The 13,769-nt window shown below is 48.1% G+C and overlaps 2 protein-coding genes across 3 annotated transcripts; one reads left to right on the top strand and one right to left on the bottom strand.

The window, feature by feature from the left end:
* The first annotated feature begins 5,563 nt into the window (after nt 1–5,563).
* LOC136543508 (uncharacterized) lies at nt 5,564–6,013 on the top strand. Its single transcript, XM_066535932.1, has one exon. The coding sequence runs from the start codon at nt 5,564–5,566 to the stop codon at nt 6,011–6,013; it is 450 nt and encodes a 149-aa protein (XP_066392029.1).
* Nucleotides 6,014–7,900: 1,887 nt separating this feature from the next.
* Nucleotides 7,901–9,044, bottom strand: LOC136545438 (protein LURP-one-related 15-like). Of its 2 annotated transcripts, XM_066537461.1 has the most exons (4): nt 8,700–9,044; nt 8,503–8,564; nt 8,271–8,425; nt 7,901–8,172 (listed from the first exon to the last, which is right to left on the bottom strand). In XM_066537461.1, the coding sequence occupies exons 1-2, from the start codon at nt 8,958–8,960 to the stop codon at nt 8,562–8,564; spliced, it is 264 nt and encodes an 87-aa protein (XP_066393558.1). In that variant the 5' UTR covers nt 8,961–9,044; the 3' UTR covers nt 7,901–8,172; nt 8,271–8,425; nt 8,503–8,561. The 2 variants fall into 2 exon arrangements, with proteins under 2 accessions (XP_066393558.1, XP_066393557.1); XM_066537460.1 differs by lacking the exon at nt 8,503–8,564.
* Nucleotides 9,045–13,769: the final 4,725 nt, after the last annotated feature.

The following is a 13,769-nucleotide window of genomic DNA, read 5'->3' as shown; positions in this document are numbered from 1 at the left end:
GTAGTGGTCGAACGAGGGTATCTCTGGGTCCTCATCCTCCGACGTCCACACCAGGCCAGGGAAGTGTTCCCTGCACAGAAGTCCTAGGATCCCATTGACATTGCGAGCCGGGACCCCCTCCTCCACAAGCATCCAGTTCCTGCACAAGTGGTTAACAATAGTTATTATTAGCTCTTATTATGATTTTTCAACATATCAAATGAAGAACATATGAAGTTACTTACCTATCCCCCTCGGGTGCAATCAGTGGGCGGCGGTCAACAAGAATCGGTCGCTTCGGGAGCTGGCTGGGACCTCGCTTATAGGGTTTCGAGGCTGCAGAGGAAGTCGAACCCCCTGCCCCCTCCTCGGACGTGTGCGGAACCCCCTCCTCGGACGCGTGCGGAACAGCGTCGTCGTACATCTGTGGAATGGCGTCCTCGCCCACCGTGGGCAGAGGTACGTCGTCAGCCCTAGCAGAGCGCGAGGAGCCGAGGTCGTGGTCAGTCGGCGGCGGGGCCCCCCGCCTGGGCCTGCCCCTCGGACGCCTCTGCCTCTCTGACGGCTCCGTCTCCGTCTCCTCAGCCGCTGACGTGTCCTTCGGTCTCGAGTAAGTCGAGGGACAGCTCCTCCTAGTGGGTCCCATCACCTGCAATTAAAAAGAATAAACCATTATTAGTCATGATAAACGAGAAATACTTAGCAAGGGATGCAAAATAAAGAAAATGTAATTACAAAATAACATAGTATTACATGTATTTCTAATATTCTTCATGATCGGGATTATCTGGACGATAGGTATCGTCATCACTATCAAGAGCCTCCAAATCGTCAACAGCCTCATCCTCGTCGCTGTCTAGTTGTAGTCCGTCAAGCATTTTCAAGTCTCTCGGATCATGCACCTCATCTGCATCTTGCTCATCAACAACCCATTCCTCGTCTACTTCCATTTCAATCTCCTCGGTTAAGTCTATCTCAAGTATCCCTGGTAGTCCCTCGTCTTGTTGATAGAACTCCCCGTCATGCGTGGGTGGGTTCAAGTTGTAATCATCATCGTTTGGGCGAGGTAATTTACCATGTGGTGATACCTTGTGCACAATATACCAACCCTGAAGACGTGGGTCGGTTTTGCACGCATATGGACAATAATAAACTTGCCTGGCTTGTTGAGCCACAATATAGACATCATCTCCTTCATAGAAGGAATCCTGTCTAGTTTCAACTATTCCAAGTTTAGGGGACTTTCTCTGTACTGTAGGTTTAAACCACTGGCATTTGAATACGACAAGCTTAGGTGCATTTTCACCATGGTATTCGAGCTCGTATATTTCTTCAACTGTGCCATAATAGTCCTCCTGATCAGCGTCGGGCGTAACTACTCCGGGCGTAAATACTCCGGTATTCGTGGTCCTTGCATTGGCCCGATTCTTCTCGTAGCCTGTTGTGTGAAAGCGATATCCATTCACATCATAAGCGTTAAATGACGAGACCTTACAGTAAAAGCCTTTGGCCACTTGTCGTAATTCGGCACTTATAGACAAATCACTTTGGCACTACAAGATCAAGCAGGAGAGAAATGAAATTAGGCAACTAGGAACGCCAAACTTGGAACGAGCTAAGTTGGTCAGAAGGTACCTTTCTTTGGAACCATGTAATGAAATCAACCTTGAAATCAGGCGAACCATGTTGAAGAAGGGTATCTCGTTCATGGTCAGAAGGTGGACTTGGATGATGCCAGTATTGATTAAAAAATTCTCTGCACCGACAAGCAACAAGGTTGTTGGATGCAGAAAATTTACGGTGTATGTAACAAGTTCGTTGAGAACTTACCCCTGATACTTGTCGACTTCCTCAAGGTTCGTCAACACGTAGAGCATGATCTTGCGCCACTCTTCATTGGTCAATATCTTTTTGGACGCTCCACTTGATCTCCCACGTTGCCCTTTGAATAGGCTGAGGGTCGATTCATTTTCATCCTCGTTGTAACGAGGGGGTGGATTATGCACGCTTGGAAGGTTCTCACTATAGTATGATGTTGTGAAGTTTGACACCTCCTCACGAATGAATGCCTCTGCTATGGAAGCCTCAATCCTGCCTTTGTTTCCACATTTCTGGCGAACAGTCTTTAGACATCTCTCTATTGGATAGCACCAACGGTTCTGCACGGGCCCCCCCATTCGTACCTCATTCGGGAGGTGCAAAATCAAATGTTGCATCGACAAGAAAAAGCCAGGTGGAAAAATCTTCTCCAACTTACAGAGCAACTCGGGTGCCGTTTTTTCCAACTCCTCAACCACTCTCAGAGATATCTCCTTGGCACAGAGCTGGCGGAAGAAAAAGCTCAACTCTGCCAGCACCTTCCAGACATGCTCAGGGACGTAGCCTCGAACCATCGACGGAAGAAGCCGCTCAATCCATATGTGAAAGTCATGACTCTTCATCCCTAAGACTTTGCCAGTTTCTGGGTTCGCTCCCCTCCTCAGATTCGCTGCAAACCCATCAGGGAAACTTAACGTCTGCATCCATTCTATCACTTCCGTCCTGTGCTTCTTTTCCAAGACGTAATCAGCCTTAGGCCTTTTCCATGGTTTGTTGTCTCTTGGAGGCAACATCTGTAGCTTAGGTCTATCGCATAGTGTTGCCATGTCTACTCTGGCCTTAGGGTTGTCCTTTGTCTTGTCAGGAATGTCCATGAGTGTTGCCCAAAGTGCTTCGGCGACATTCTTCTCAGTGTGCATTACATCTATGTTATGTGGAAGGAGAAGGTCATCAAAATAGGGAAGCCTCTCCAATCCCGGCTTATGAGTCCACATATGTTCCACACCATAGCCCACAAAGCGATCTTTCTTTGGCTTATCTTTCTTTGGATTACCTTTCTTTCTTTTACCCTTCTTTGGATTATCTTCCTGCGCTGGGACCACGAGAGCGTCTATCTGAGCATGAACCTGGGCACTAGTCATCTTCTGAGGTGCACTAGTCATCACCGTGGCACCTTTCGTGAAGTTCTTGGTGTCTCTTCTGAATGCATGGTCAAGAGGGAGGAACTGTCGATGCTTGTCGAACGACGAGAACTTGCCACCCTTCTTCAACCAAATGAACTGTAGAGCTGCCTTGCATACCGGGCATGGATACTTCCCGTGGACACACCAGCCGGCGAATATCCCATACGCCAGAAAGTCATGCATGGAGTATTGGTACCAAACATACATTTTGAAGTTCCTCCTTGTAGCTCGGTCGTAAGTCAATACGCCTTCATTCCAAGCCTCGATCAATTCATCATAAACAGGCTCCATGTACACACCCATTTTGTCTCCCGGGTGTCCAGGAATTATCAACGTCAAGAATATGTTTTGCCGTTGAAGTAGGTCCCCGGGGGGGAGATTGAGGGGGATAGCGAACACGGGCCAACAAGTGTATGGGGCCGACATCATTCCATAAGGATTGAACCCATCCGTTGCCAGCGCAACACGTACATTACGGGCATCTTCATCTTTGCCACGATGCTTGGCATTAAAGCTTTTCCATGCTTCACCATCTGCTGGATGTATCATCTTGTCTTTATTGTATCGAACACCATTCTTGTGCCATCTCATCTGTTTCGCGGACTCCTCTTTCATGAATAGCTGTTGGAGCCTCGGTATGATCGGAAGGTGTCGTAGGACTTTCATGGGGATCCTCTCATTCTGCTCCTTCTTGCCATCACCTTTGTCTACCTCCACATATCTAGAGGATTTACACTTTGGACAGTACTTTGCATCCTTATGTTCTTTCCTAAATAGGATGCACCCCTTTGGACAACAATGTATCTGCTCATACGGCATCTTCAGTGCCCGAAGGAGTTTCGTTGACTCGTACAAGTTTGGAGGCAGCTGATGACCCGCCGGAAGCAGATCCCCAATAATTGCCACCATATCATCGAAGCATTTTCGAGTCATGTTGTGCTGTGACTTCAACCCCAATAGGCGCCCAATGGCATCCAGTTGAGAAATCGATGTCTTCTCATGTAGGAACTTCTGTGCTGATTCCAACATGTTCAAGAACACCTTAGCGCTTGGCTCTGGCTCCTCCTCCCCATCCTCCTGCTCGTCCTCCGTACGTCCTTCAGCGAACATCGCATCTGCATAGTCACCTAACCATCCTGCAACCCCGCCATCACCATCAAATGCCTCCAAGCCTCGTCTCACGACCTCCTCTCTAGGACGGTAGGGTTCACCATGGTGCACCCACCGGGTATAGTTTGGCATAAATCCATACTTGCAAAGATGCTTCATCATGACTTCCCTTGTTCTTCTTTTCTTGTTTTCACATTCACTGCAGGGACAGAACGTGTCTCTCGCTCCCTTAGCTGCCTTAAATGCATGGTCCAAGAATTTCTCGGTCTTATCCATCCATTCACGGGTGATTTGAGACTGACTTGGGTGTCCCGTGTACATCCACTCATGGGTATCCATCCTCTAGCATATACACATAACGGAGTAAAGTAACCATAAGTCGCATCTGCACGGCGTGCCTACTGTCTAATAGGTGAGGATAGGTCCTAATCCCACCCGCGGATGCGTAGATGAGGTTAGTTTCCATGCTCTACTCTGATCCGAGACAGAATTTCGGCAGCACCTACCCGCTGCTCTCCCGATACACGTCCTGGAAGGGAGAGTGTGTATCTAGAGAACAACAGGGAGGTGGTGCCGAAACTCCATCTCGGATCCGAGCAGAACATGGAAACTAACCCATCTACCCATCCGCGGGCTGTCCAATTACACCTGGACAATCCGAAATAGATACGGTCATAGATATGCGGAGATCCGCATACCTCCAATCGTATCTGTTTCGGACGGGAGACGCCTAACTGGGCTACACCGATCTACGTACGACAACGGTAAGGAAAAGAGCTTAATTATACCTAGGGTGGTGGTGGAGAAAGGCTAGCGACGCAGTGGCGAGTCGGTGCAGTGGCGAGTCGGCGCTGTGCAGGTAGGACCGCAGCGCCGACGAAGACGATCGGGGTCGCCTAGGTGCTCCGATTCCCCTGCGACAGGTCCTGCTCTGCAAAAGAAGAAAAACAGCACTATAAGTATAAAATTTCGGCAGAACCTCCCCTGGATGGGGAGGTTTCGATAACCTGCAAGAAAAACCGTCGACACGATGGCCGACGTCCACATTTGGGGCACGATGGCCCACACATCCACAATTCCGGCACGAAGGCCGTCAACACATAAACAGCGCGATGGCCGACAACCAGAACGGGACGGTTCGTATACCTTGGGCGTTGGCGGGACGTGCACGCGGAGAAGAAGACGCCGACAACGGGACAGAACGTGGCGACGGAGGCACCTCCTCCCCTTCTTTCTCCTTCTCCTCCCCTTCCCCTTCTTCTTCTCCTTCTTCTTCCTCCCTCCTCCTTCCTCCACCTACCTCCTCCTTCTCTGCTCCCTGACCAGCGCCAGGGGCTGGGCTCCACACAGACAGACGGACGGACAGGGGCCAGCGGCTTGCCTCGGGGCTGGGGAGGGGGCGCGCTGGCCGGACGGGCCCCGACGCGCAGGGACAGGGGCGCGCCGGTGGGGCCGCGCCGCCGTCTCGAGCTATGGGGGCGCACCGGCGGGGCCTGCGGGGCTGCGGGGGCGCGCGGCGCGGGGGCTGCGGGGGCTGCGGGGGCGCGCCGGCGAGGCCGCGATGCCGTCTCGGGCTACGGGGGCGCACCGGCGGGGCCTGCGGGGCTGCGGGGGCGCGCGGCGCGGGGGCTGCGAGGGCTGCGGGGGCGCGCCGGCGGGGCCATGACGTCGTCTCGGGCTGCGGGAGCGCGCCGGCGGGGCCTGCTGGGGCGCGCGGCGCGGGGGCTGCGGTGGCGCGCGGCGCTGCGGGGGCTGCGGGGGCGCGCGGCGAGGGCTGTGGAGACGCGGTGGCGCTGGGCCGGCGAGCGCTGTGGGGGCGCGCGGCGAGCGGCAGCGGCAGAGGGAGCTGGCGGCGGCGGGGTAGCGCACGGGCGGGGCGGGCTGGCCGGTTTGGGGTGGGGTGGCCGGTTAGGTTTAGATAAGGCCTGTTGGGCCTTTTTTTTTTTAAGTCTTCCCCGAGTGTCCCCTGTCCTGGCACTCGGGAAAGAGCCTCTTCCCCGAGTGCCAGAGAAGGCACTCGGGGAAGAATTTTTGTTTTTTTTGTTTTTTTTACCTCATTTTTTTGTGAGGCCTTCCCACATTATTTAAAACTGCATGTTCATATTTGGGACAATTTTGACTTATTTTGTTATATTTCGTTAGTTTTTTTCGTTTCGTTGAATTTTTTTGCATACTTCGAATTTGAACTGCAGGTGCATGAAATAATGGAATTTGGTGATTCAAAAAATTATATTAATGATATTTGGTGTATGTTGATGCCTTATCCAGGAACTCGCATGAAATGTCGACCATCTTGTTGACGTAACATGACGAACAACTTGTGGGAAAAGTGTATTTAAATTATATAAAATCCGAACGAAGTCCGAAAATCACGAAACTTGTCTGGGCGTCGTGTTATCGCATGTAGAGGCTATGATAAAAAATCGAGAAGGTTTCGGCGAAGTTGCAATATCGGATGCCTAAAACCCAGACATCTCCGCATGTGATCTCAAGATCACATGCGGAGATGTCTGGGTTTTAGGCATCCGACGTTGCAACTTCGCCGAAACCTTCTCGATTTTTTATCATAGCCTCTACATGCGATAACACGACGCCCAGACAAGTTTCGTGATTTTCGGACTTCGTTCGGATTTTATATAATTTAAATACACTTTTCCCACAAGTTGTTCGTCATGTTACGTCAACAAGATGGTCGACATTTCATGCGAGTTCCTGGATAAGGCATCAACATACACCAAATATCATTAATATAATTTTTTGAATCACCAAATTCCATTATTTCATGCACCTGCAGTTCAAATTCGAAGTATGCAAAAAAATTCAACGAAACGAAAAAAACTAACGAAATATAACAAAATAAGTCAAAATTGTCCCAAATATGAACATGCAGTTTTAAACAATGTGGGAAGGCCTCACAAAAAAAATGAGGTAAAAAAAACAAAAAAAACAAAAATTCTTCCCTGAGTGCCTTCCCTAGCACTCGGGGAAGAGGCTCTTTCCCGAGTGCCAGGACAGGGCACTCGGGGAAGGAAGCCTCTTCCCCGAGTGTCCTGTTCTGGCACTCGGGAAAGGGCCTCTTCCCCGAGTGCCAGGGAAGGCACTCGGGGAAGAATTTTTGTTTTTTTAAGTTTTAACGGCGTGGGCGGGGTGAACCGTCAAGTAGCATGTTTCTTTGCCGAGTGCCGATCTTCCCCGAGTGTTGCACTCGGGGAAGAGTGCCTTTGCCGAGTGCTGTTCTTTACCGAGTGCCAGGTTCTCTGCGGCACTCGGGAAAGCCTCTCTTCCCCGAGTGCAATTCTTCCCCGAGTGCAACACTCGGGGAAGATCCTCTTTCCCGAGTGTCCGATTTTTAGCACTCGGGGAAGCCAGAGACACTCGGGGAATTTTGTCTCTCCCGTAGTGATCGGAGTTGTTGCCTTGGGCTTTGGAAAACTAGCTAGAAGGTATGCATAGAGCAGATGTTTTATAATCATAAACGCGTGGACTGGATTAACGATGGATATTGTGATGGTGATGAATGATAAAATCATGGATGCTAATCGAGGAGATGCTGGAGAAGAAGTTGTTGATTGGGTTCACACCGGCTGTTTTTTCTTAAAGATTGGGAAGAAATCCCGAAAACAGCTTTCTAGCACCATTGCCATAACAAATAACACTAGCACAAATCGACAAGAATATATGAACATGCAACTAGCATTGCAAACTACATCAGGTGCAAGGTCATATATGCTCACAACAATCACAGGTATTTTTCCCATAAAAGGGCAACCTGCCACACAACATTCACGAGCTCATGGAGTGATAAACAAGCTGTCTACTTTTGATCCAAGAGAAGGCCCAATTTATCAGTTTATCAATCGGGGATGAACATGATAATAAACAACTGCCCAAATTACAAATAAAAGTTTTACATGTCAGTGATGACATCGAATATTGTGGTTCCATCGAACCGTTCCCTATGAATCTCATCTAGAATCACAACAACAGCCGTGATGAACACATAGTCAACATGCGGGAACACGGTAACAACAAAGGTGCCCTTTCCCAGAAGTATGTTCGTCGCTGTGTACTTGCGGTTTATCTGCATCACCAAAGTAATAAATACAGATCATATCTATAGAGCTCCATCCAAAGATGCTTATTAATTGCAAAACCGTCGAAACGATATTTGGCACTCACTTGAGCAACCATGGTGTCCGAATTGCCAAGGTAGAAGCCGCATGATCTCTCGAAGTAGCTGCCCCTGATCTTGAAATCACATCCTTGTTGTTCGCTGTTCCCGGCCAGAAAGACATCCACCTCGGGCTTCAGTTGAAAGATCGAAGCTTTCTTGGCTGTAAAGAGCAAATCGCTTTCGTTAGTTCGTGCTGTCCCCTCTGAACACTTCCCATCTATTGCACATACTAAATACCTGATAATGCGCCATTGTTAGGTGGTAATGCTTCATTCCACACTCATTCCACACTCTACTTACTGATCATCAAAGTATTCAAGTCAACGATCGATCCATCTGGACACGATCTGATCGAAGCAACGAGAGCCCACAAATGCAAGAAAGAAACACATCAAAGCCTAGGAATGCAGTCATTCTGTTTTGTTTATTATTACTTTCTCTCGCATGGAGAGGAGGGGCTGGCCGGCGGCGTCGAGCAGGACGCGGCGGTCGTGGACGCTGAAGATGGCGCCGTTCACGCGCAGCATTTCAGCGCCGTTGGCGTCGGTGACGATGAAGTCTCGACCAGAGCGGCTGATGGCCTTCTTGGTCACCGTCAGCGGCACCGCGTACGGCGCACAGAACAGCGGGGACACCACCGCCAACGGCGCCGGCGCCTGGTGGAGAGGGGGAGCTCTGTAGGGCACCGCCGCCATTGAGGAATGAGGATTGCAGCAGCGCTCGCGGTGGCACGCGTCTGTCCTAGCTGTAGGCTGTCGCAGTCGCAGCTTTGGCGCGGGTCGTTGGGATCGCGGGGTCTGGACGACCTCATCATCAGTTTATAAACAGAAGATGGCAAGCTGGGCGCGGCCGCGCGGGCGCTGCGGTGTTCAGTCTTATCCGCACACCGTCAGATGCACCTCCCATTACGTTGGAATCTATTCATTTGGGATTGAACTGATCAACGGTTTGCCACAAAACTAGCTAGTTCAACTGATCCGCTACAGAACCGGTTTGGTTCGACCGGTTCTCACTAGTTCAACTGCATGGCCCATCTTTTACCTGGGCACAAGCTACTAAGGCTATGGGTTATGGGTTTCTGAAATGCTTAGGCTCGGACGCCTCCTTTGGTGGGCCACGACGCCAACCTGAACGGCCCAACATTCCACTGCGCTCGCTTAACTAAGAATCGTTCAACCAGTCGCAGAACCATACTCTTCAGAACTCGCCGCCGCAGCATGGTCCACGACGAACCCTTTGGCACGACGTTCTTCACTGCGCCCGGCAGCCCGCCTGCCTTCATCCTTCCTCCCTACCACACTTGAGCGCCACCGCGCGGCTTCTTCCCTCTCCACCGTGCTCACTGACTGATGTGTGATTTCCATTCTGCATTGCACCCCCGCCTGCTTCCGTCTCTCTCTGGCGACAGCTCGCGCTAGGAGCGGCGACCAATCAGCCTTCCCACTCTCTCTCTCTCCATGGCACCCGGTCCACTGCCTCCCTCGGCGACAGTCTCCAGCAGTAATGCGTGCGAGATCGGGTAGGGGCAATCCAATGTTTTCCTAAACGCTAAATGGTAAATAGTCGGTCACCTACTATTTAGCCATTATTCGGGCTAAACAGTCCATTAAACGGGCTAAACAGCCAATTAAACATGCTAAACTGATGATTAAACAGAAACGGCGTACCATCGTGTAGCGTTTACACGGTGTTTAAACAGGCTAAACGGTCGTTTAGGCGAACAGTGGGTAGGGGCGACTCCTCCAGCAGGGGCGACTCGCCCCAGCAGCGGCTACGATGACAGTGGCCAGGATGCAGATTTCCGGAATCGGCCGTTCCCCCGCTCTTTGTTGCGTCGTACGGAAGAAGGGTGAAAACAGCATGTGGAAAGTGTATGTTTAGTGTTTTAGATGTTTCAGAGGTATGTTGAAAGTGTTGTATATCGATGTTGCAAAAGTAGATCGGGATGTTGCACATGTTGTAATGGCTATATATGTATGTTTCAAGTGTATGTTCTAAATGTTTCATGTGTTCCAGACGTATGTTGCAAGTGTTTTATCTAGATGTTGTAAAAGTAGATCTGTTTGTTGCATATACATGCATGTTGCAAGTATATGTTTCTAGTGTTTTTAGATGTTTCATATGTATGTTTGCAAGTGTTTCATCTATATTGCATATGTTTCTATTGGTTTTCAAATGTTTTTCAGGCGTTTTCGCAAGTGTTTCAGATATTTGTTTCAAGTGTTTCATCTGTCTTCTTTTGTATGTTACAACTGTTGCATCTGAATGTTTCAAAAGTAGATCAGGTGTTGCACATGGGATTCGCGTGAGAAGCGGCTGGCAGCGTGGGCCCACTGCTAGCTGGTGCGCTCACTTGCTCCCTGTGTGGGCACCGTTCGGACGCTAACGTCCGGATCGGACGTCCGGGCTCTAGTAAGTCCGTGTTGATTTTCTTGTCAACTCGTGAAGCAGTTTGGTAACTATTACTATAGTCTATAGTGCGAAGTGTGGTGGCTGGTCAGCTGGTGTCAATGTGTGTGAACGTATGTGCTGTGTGTGCTTTTCTCCTAAAATAATGTGTGGAGTGTTGACACTGAATTATTATTAACAAAGCTATTGAAGATCACTTTGATACGTAACATATAAATGAATGCAAATACGAATGTTTAAAATTAAATTGAAATTAAAAAATTGAATTTAATGATAGAGTCCATCACATCTCATCAAGTCAATTTTCATGACCCAATGGTCGTTCCAACTTAAACATTTCAAAAACACCCTTGGAAGCTCGAACTTCTCAAAAACACGCTTGCAAGCTCGGAACCCTAACCAACATCTCCTTTGGACTCCGACCTAAACCCCTACTACACACAGTAGCGCGTTGGATCCAAGTCTCCGTCGACTCTGGCATAAGGCCATAACCCTTTTAATCCGCCTATTGCGATGGACAATCTCGTCTAACTAATGAAAGCCTCGGGTCTCAACTCTCAATGGACAAGGACCCAAATCTAGCTAATAGACATCACAACACCTCCTAGTCAAACCAAGTCAGCTTTGATCAACCCGATCGCGTGTGAGGTACGCATATGATGAGCTGTCATGATCATCCACGGCCACCCAGACTTCATGACAGGCAAGCACCACTACTAATGATCCCTATTTTTGATACACATGATACATGTTCATTATGTGTTGCATAACATTCAGTGATGTTTAATCAACAAATATGACTTCAATAATCTAGCTCAACTCACCTAGGTAATGTTGGCCTCTTCAACTAATATATAAACGGGTTTGGGACGATTAGTATGCTTAGTTGGCCAGAACTGGTAGAAGTCGAGTGTGAGCGGGAACACACTCTCGCACGTGTAGATGATTCATTGAGTATAGCCAACACTAAAACTTGCAATTGGGTTCAACTTGACTTAACCATGAACTTGTTTAAGGTCAACTTTCAATTTGATTTGATTATGAACTTGATGTGAGTTTCAACTCAACATGGGGTAAGGTCAATGCAAGTGTTGGATCTCGAGTGGCGTAGCTCATGGAGTAGCTAAGGATTTTCCTTTGGGATAGTAAGTTGGAGTAACCCCCGTATAGACCACATGTCGCAATGGGAGTGGCAGGTTGAGTACTTAGTGGTGACTTGCTAATCGTGTGGATTCGGCTCAGGATGTAGCGCGAGGTAGCTCATGAAAAAGTACCTCGACTCATTATCGTACCATTCATGGGCTAGAAAGCCACATTAAGGAAATGTTGGAACCTTGAGGCAAGCCTTATTCGAGCATGGATATGGAGGTTCACCCCTTGTCTACATGTGGGTACAGTTGTACACCTCTGCAGAGTTTTCTTCGAATGCTTGAAGTCTTCAGATGGAAATTTTGTTGTTCTCTCTTCTAGATTCAGAGTAGTGAGAGCATGATGCAACAACCTTTGAGATGTACATTGATCACTTGCTCCTTATATGAAAACTTAATGAGTACAAATTACTGGGGCGTATCCTTGCATATATTGTGCCTAGCCTTGGATCTATTTTCCTAGGGCAAAATTTCTTTGTGGGGTTATTGCATTAGTTTATGTTGTCACTTTTTTGGTGTTGTTCATGGTGTGATAGTGCTTCTTGCACATATTTGCCTCCATATTTGTCAAATGTAGTAATTTTCATCTTGAATAGCTTCCTCATTTAATTGTGTGATCATATTTGTTAACAAGTGGTGAAGAGCGCAGCAAAATCTGAAGTGCCAATCTAAGTTTGCCTAAATAGCGATTTGATGATGACCCTTTCTTAAGATGATCTCCCAAGAGATTATTGTTCAGCTAGTTATATTTATTATACCATAGGATGTTGTGGGCCTAAACTATATAAACTAAATATTTGTACAAGTTTGTTATCTTTTTTATCAGTTACCATTATTGTAGTATTTGTTTCTCTGGACGAATGGTGATTGATCATTCATTTACTATTTTTGGCCTTCAGATGCTATTGAGTATCCACATCCATTAGAAGGGCAACGTGACTACAAACCTTTATTAATGTAAATTGGGTACTCATTTGTCCAATGGATATGGGGAATCAGGTACGAGCAAAAGCGGGGAGGGGAATATGCGCATAAGCAAGATATGGGTGTGCTTATGGGTAGGCGTGGGTGTGCCCATACCCTCCCCGAAAGACAGGCCTACTACATGGACTTGGTTATATCCTTGCACATCCATACATTGTTCAATATCTTGTTACATACTCAAACTATAATTCATCACCACAATCGCTTGTTGCTAGCAGTAATCTAGTTTAAGCTACATCTTCAAATCCCAATGAAGGTGAGAAGGACAGCAAGGAAGTTTCCGCATCTTAAAAACCAAGGTGGTGTCCTCAGGCTTATCTCACACGCAAAAAGAGGAGATTGCAGCGAATGTGCAAAGAGAAATCAATGGAGCATAAAGTGGAGGTGATTCTAGCGAAGCCTAAGTAGAAGACAACGTCTACGAAGAAGGTTTGGAAGGCAAAATAAGGTATTTCTACCTCTACATGAGATTTACCAAGAATTATGGTCGATAACATGATTATCACCCTTAGAGTATGACAATGGCTGAATTGTTGTTGATCATTGCTCTTAGATTGTTCTGCTATTAGATTGACACCGGCTAGGCCAAGTTGGGCATGGCCAGGGGGTTAGGTGAGTTTGTCAAAACACATAATGAACTTCATTATTGAGTTGGACCAGGATAAAGCGCAACACGTCGCGCTTAAAGTCAAGCGCGCGACACCGTACTCCTTTCCGTTTTAGAAAATGACGCCCGCGCGGCGCCCCTCCACTTTCTTGGTTTTGGAATACGAGCGCGCTACCCGTCCTGACATTGCTACAAGCGTGCGTGTGCCTCAAGGCATGTACAACAGAGAGACAGCTGTTGTTTGTATGTTTTTGGAATTTACAACAAAGACAGCTAGTACAACCCACAGACAGTTATTGTCTATTTGGCTGTTTACAAATCATTTAGGGTGTGTTTGGTTGAGCTGTGGCTGTGGG

Source organism: Miscanthus floridulus, chromosome 3, assembly GCF_019320115.1.
Source record: "Miscanthus floridulus cultivar M001 chromosome 3, ASM1932011v1, whole genome shotgun sequence".
NCBI classification, from domain to species: domain Eukaryota; kingdom Viridiplantae; phylum Streptophyta; class Magnoliopsida; order Poales; family Poaceae; genus Miscanthus; species Miscanthus floridulus.
The sequence above is the reverse complement of the archived record's forward strand: the minus strand, read 5'-3'. Positions and strand labels throughout refer to the sequence as shown.

Coding starts and splice junctions, on each gene's coding strand:
- LOC136543508 (XM_066535932.1), top strand. CDS start 5,564: ATGGGGGCGCACCGGCGGGGCCTGCGGGGCTGCGGGGGCGCGCGGCGC.
- LOC136545438 (XM_066537460.1), bottom strand. CDS start 8,960: ATGGCGGCGGTGCCCTACAGAGCTCCCCCTCTCCACCAGGCGCCGGCG. Junction 8,426..8,699: donor TCCTCTCCATGCGAGAGAAA/GTAATAATAAAC, acceptor TGCTCTTTACAG/CCAAGAAAGCTTCGATCTTT.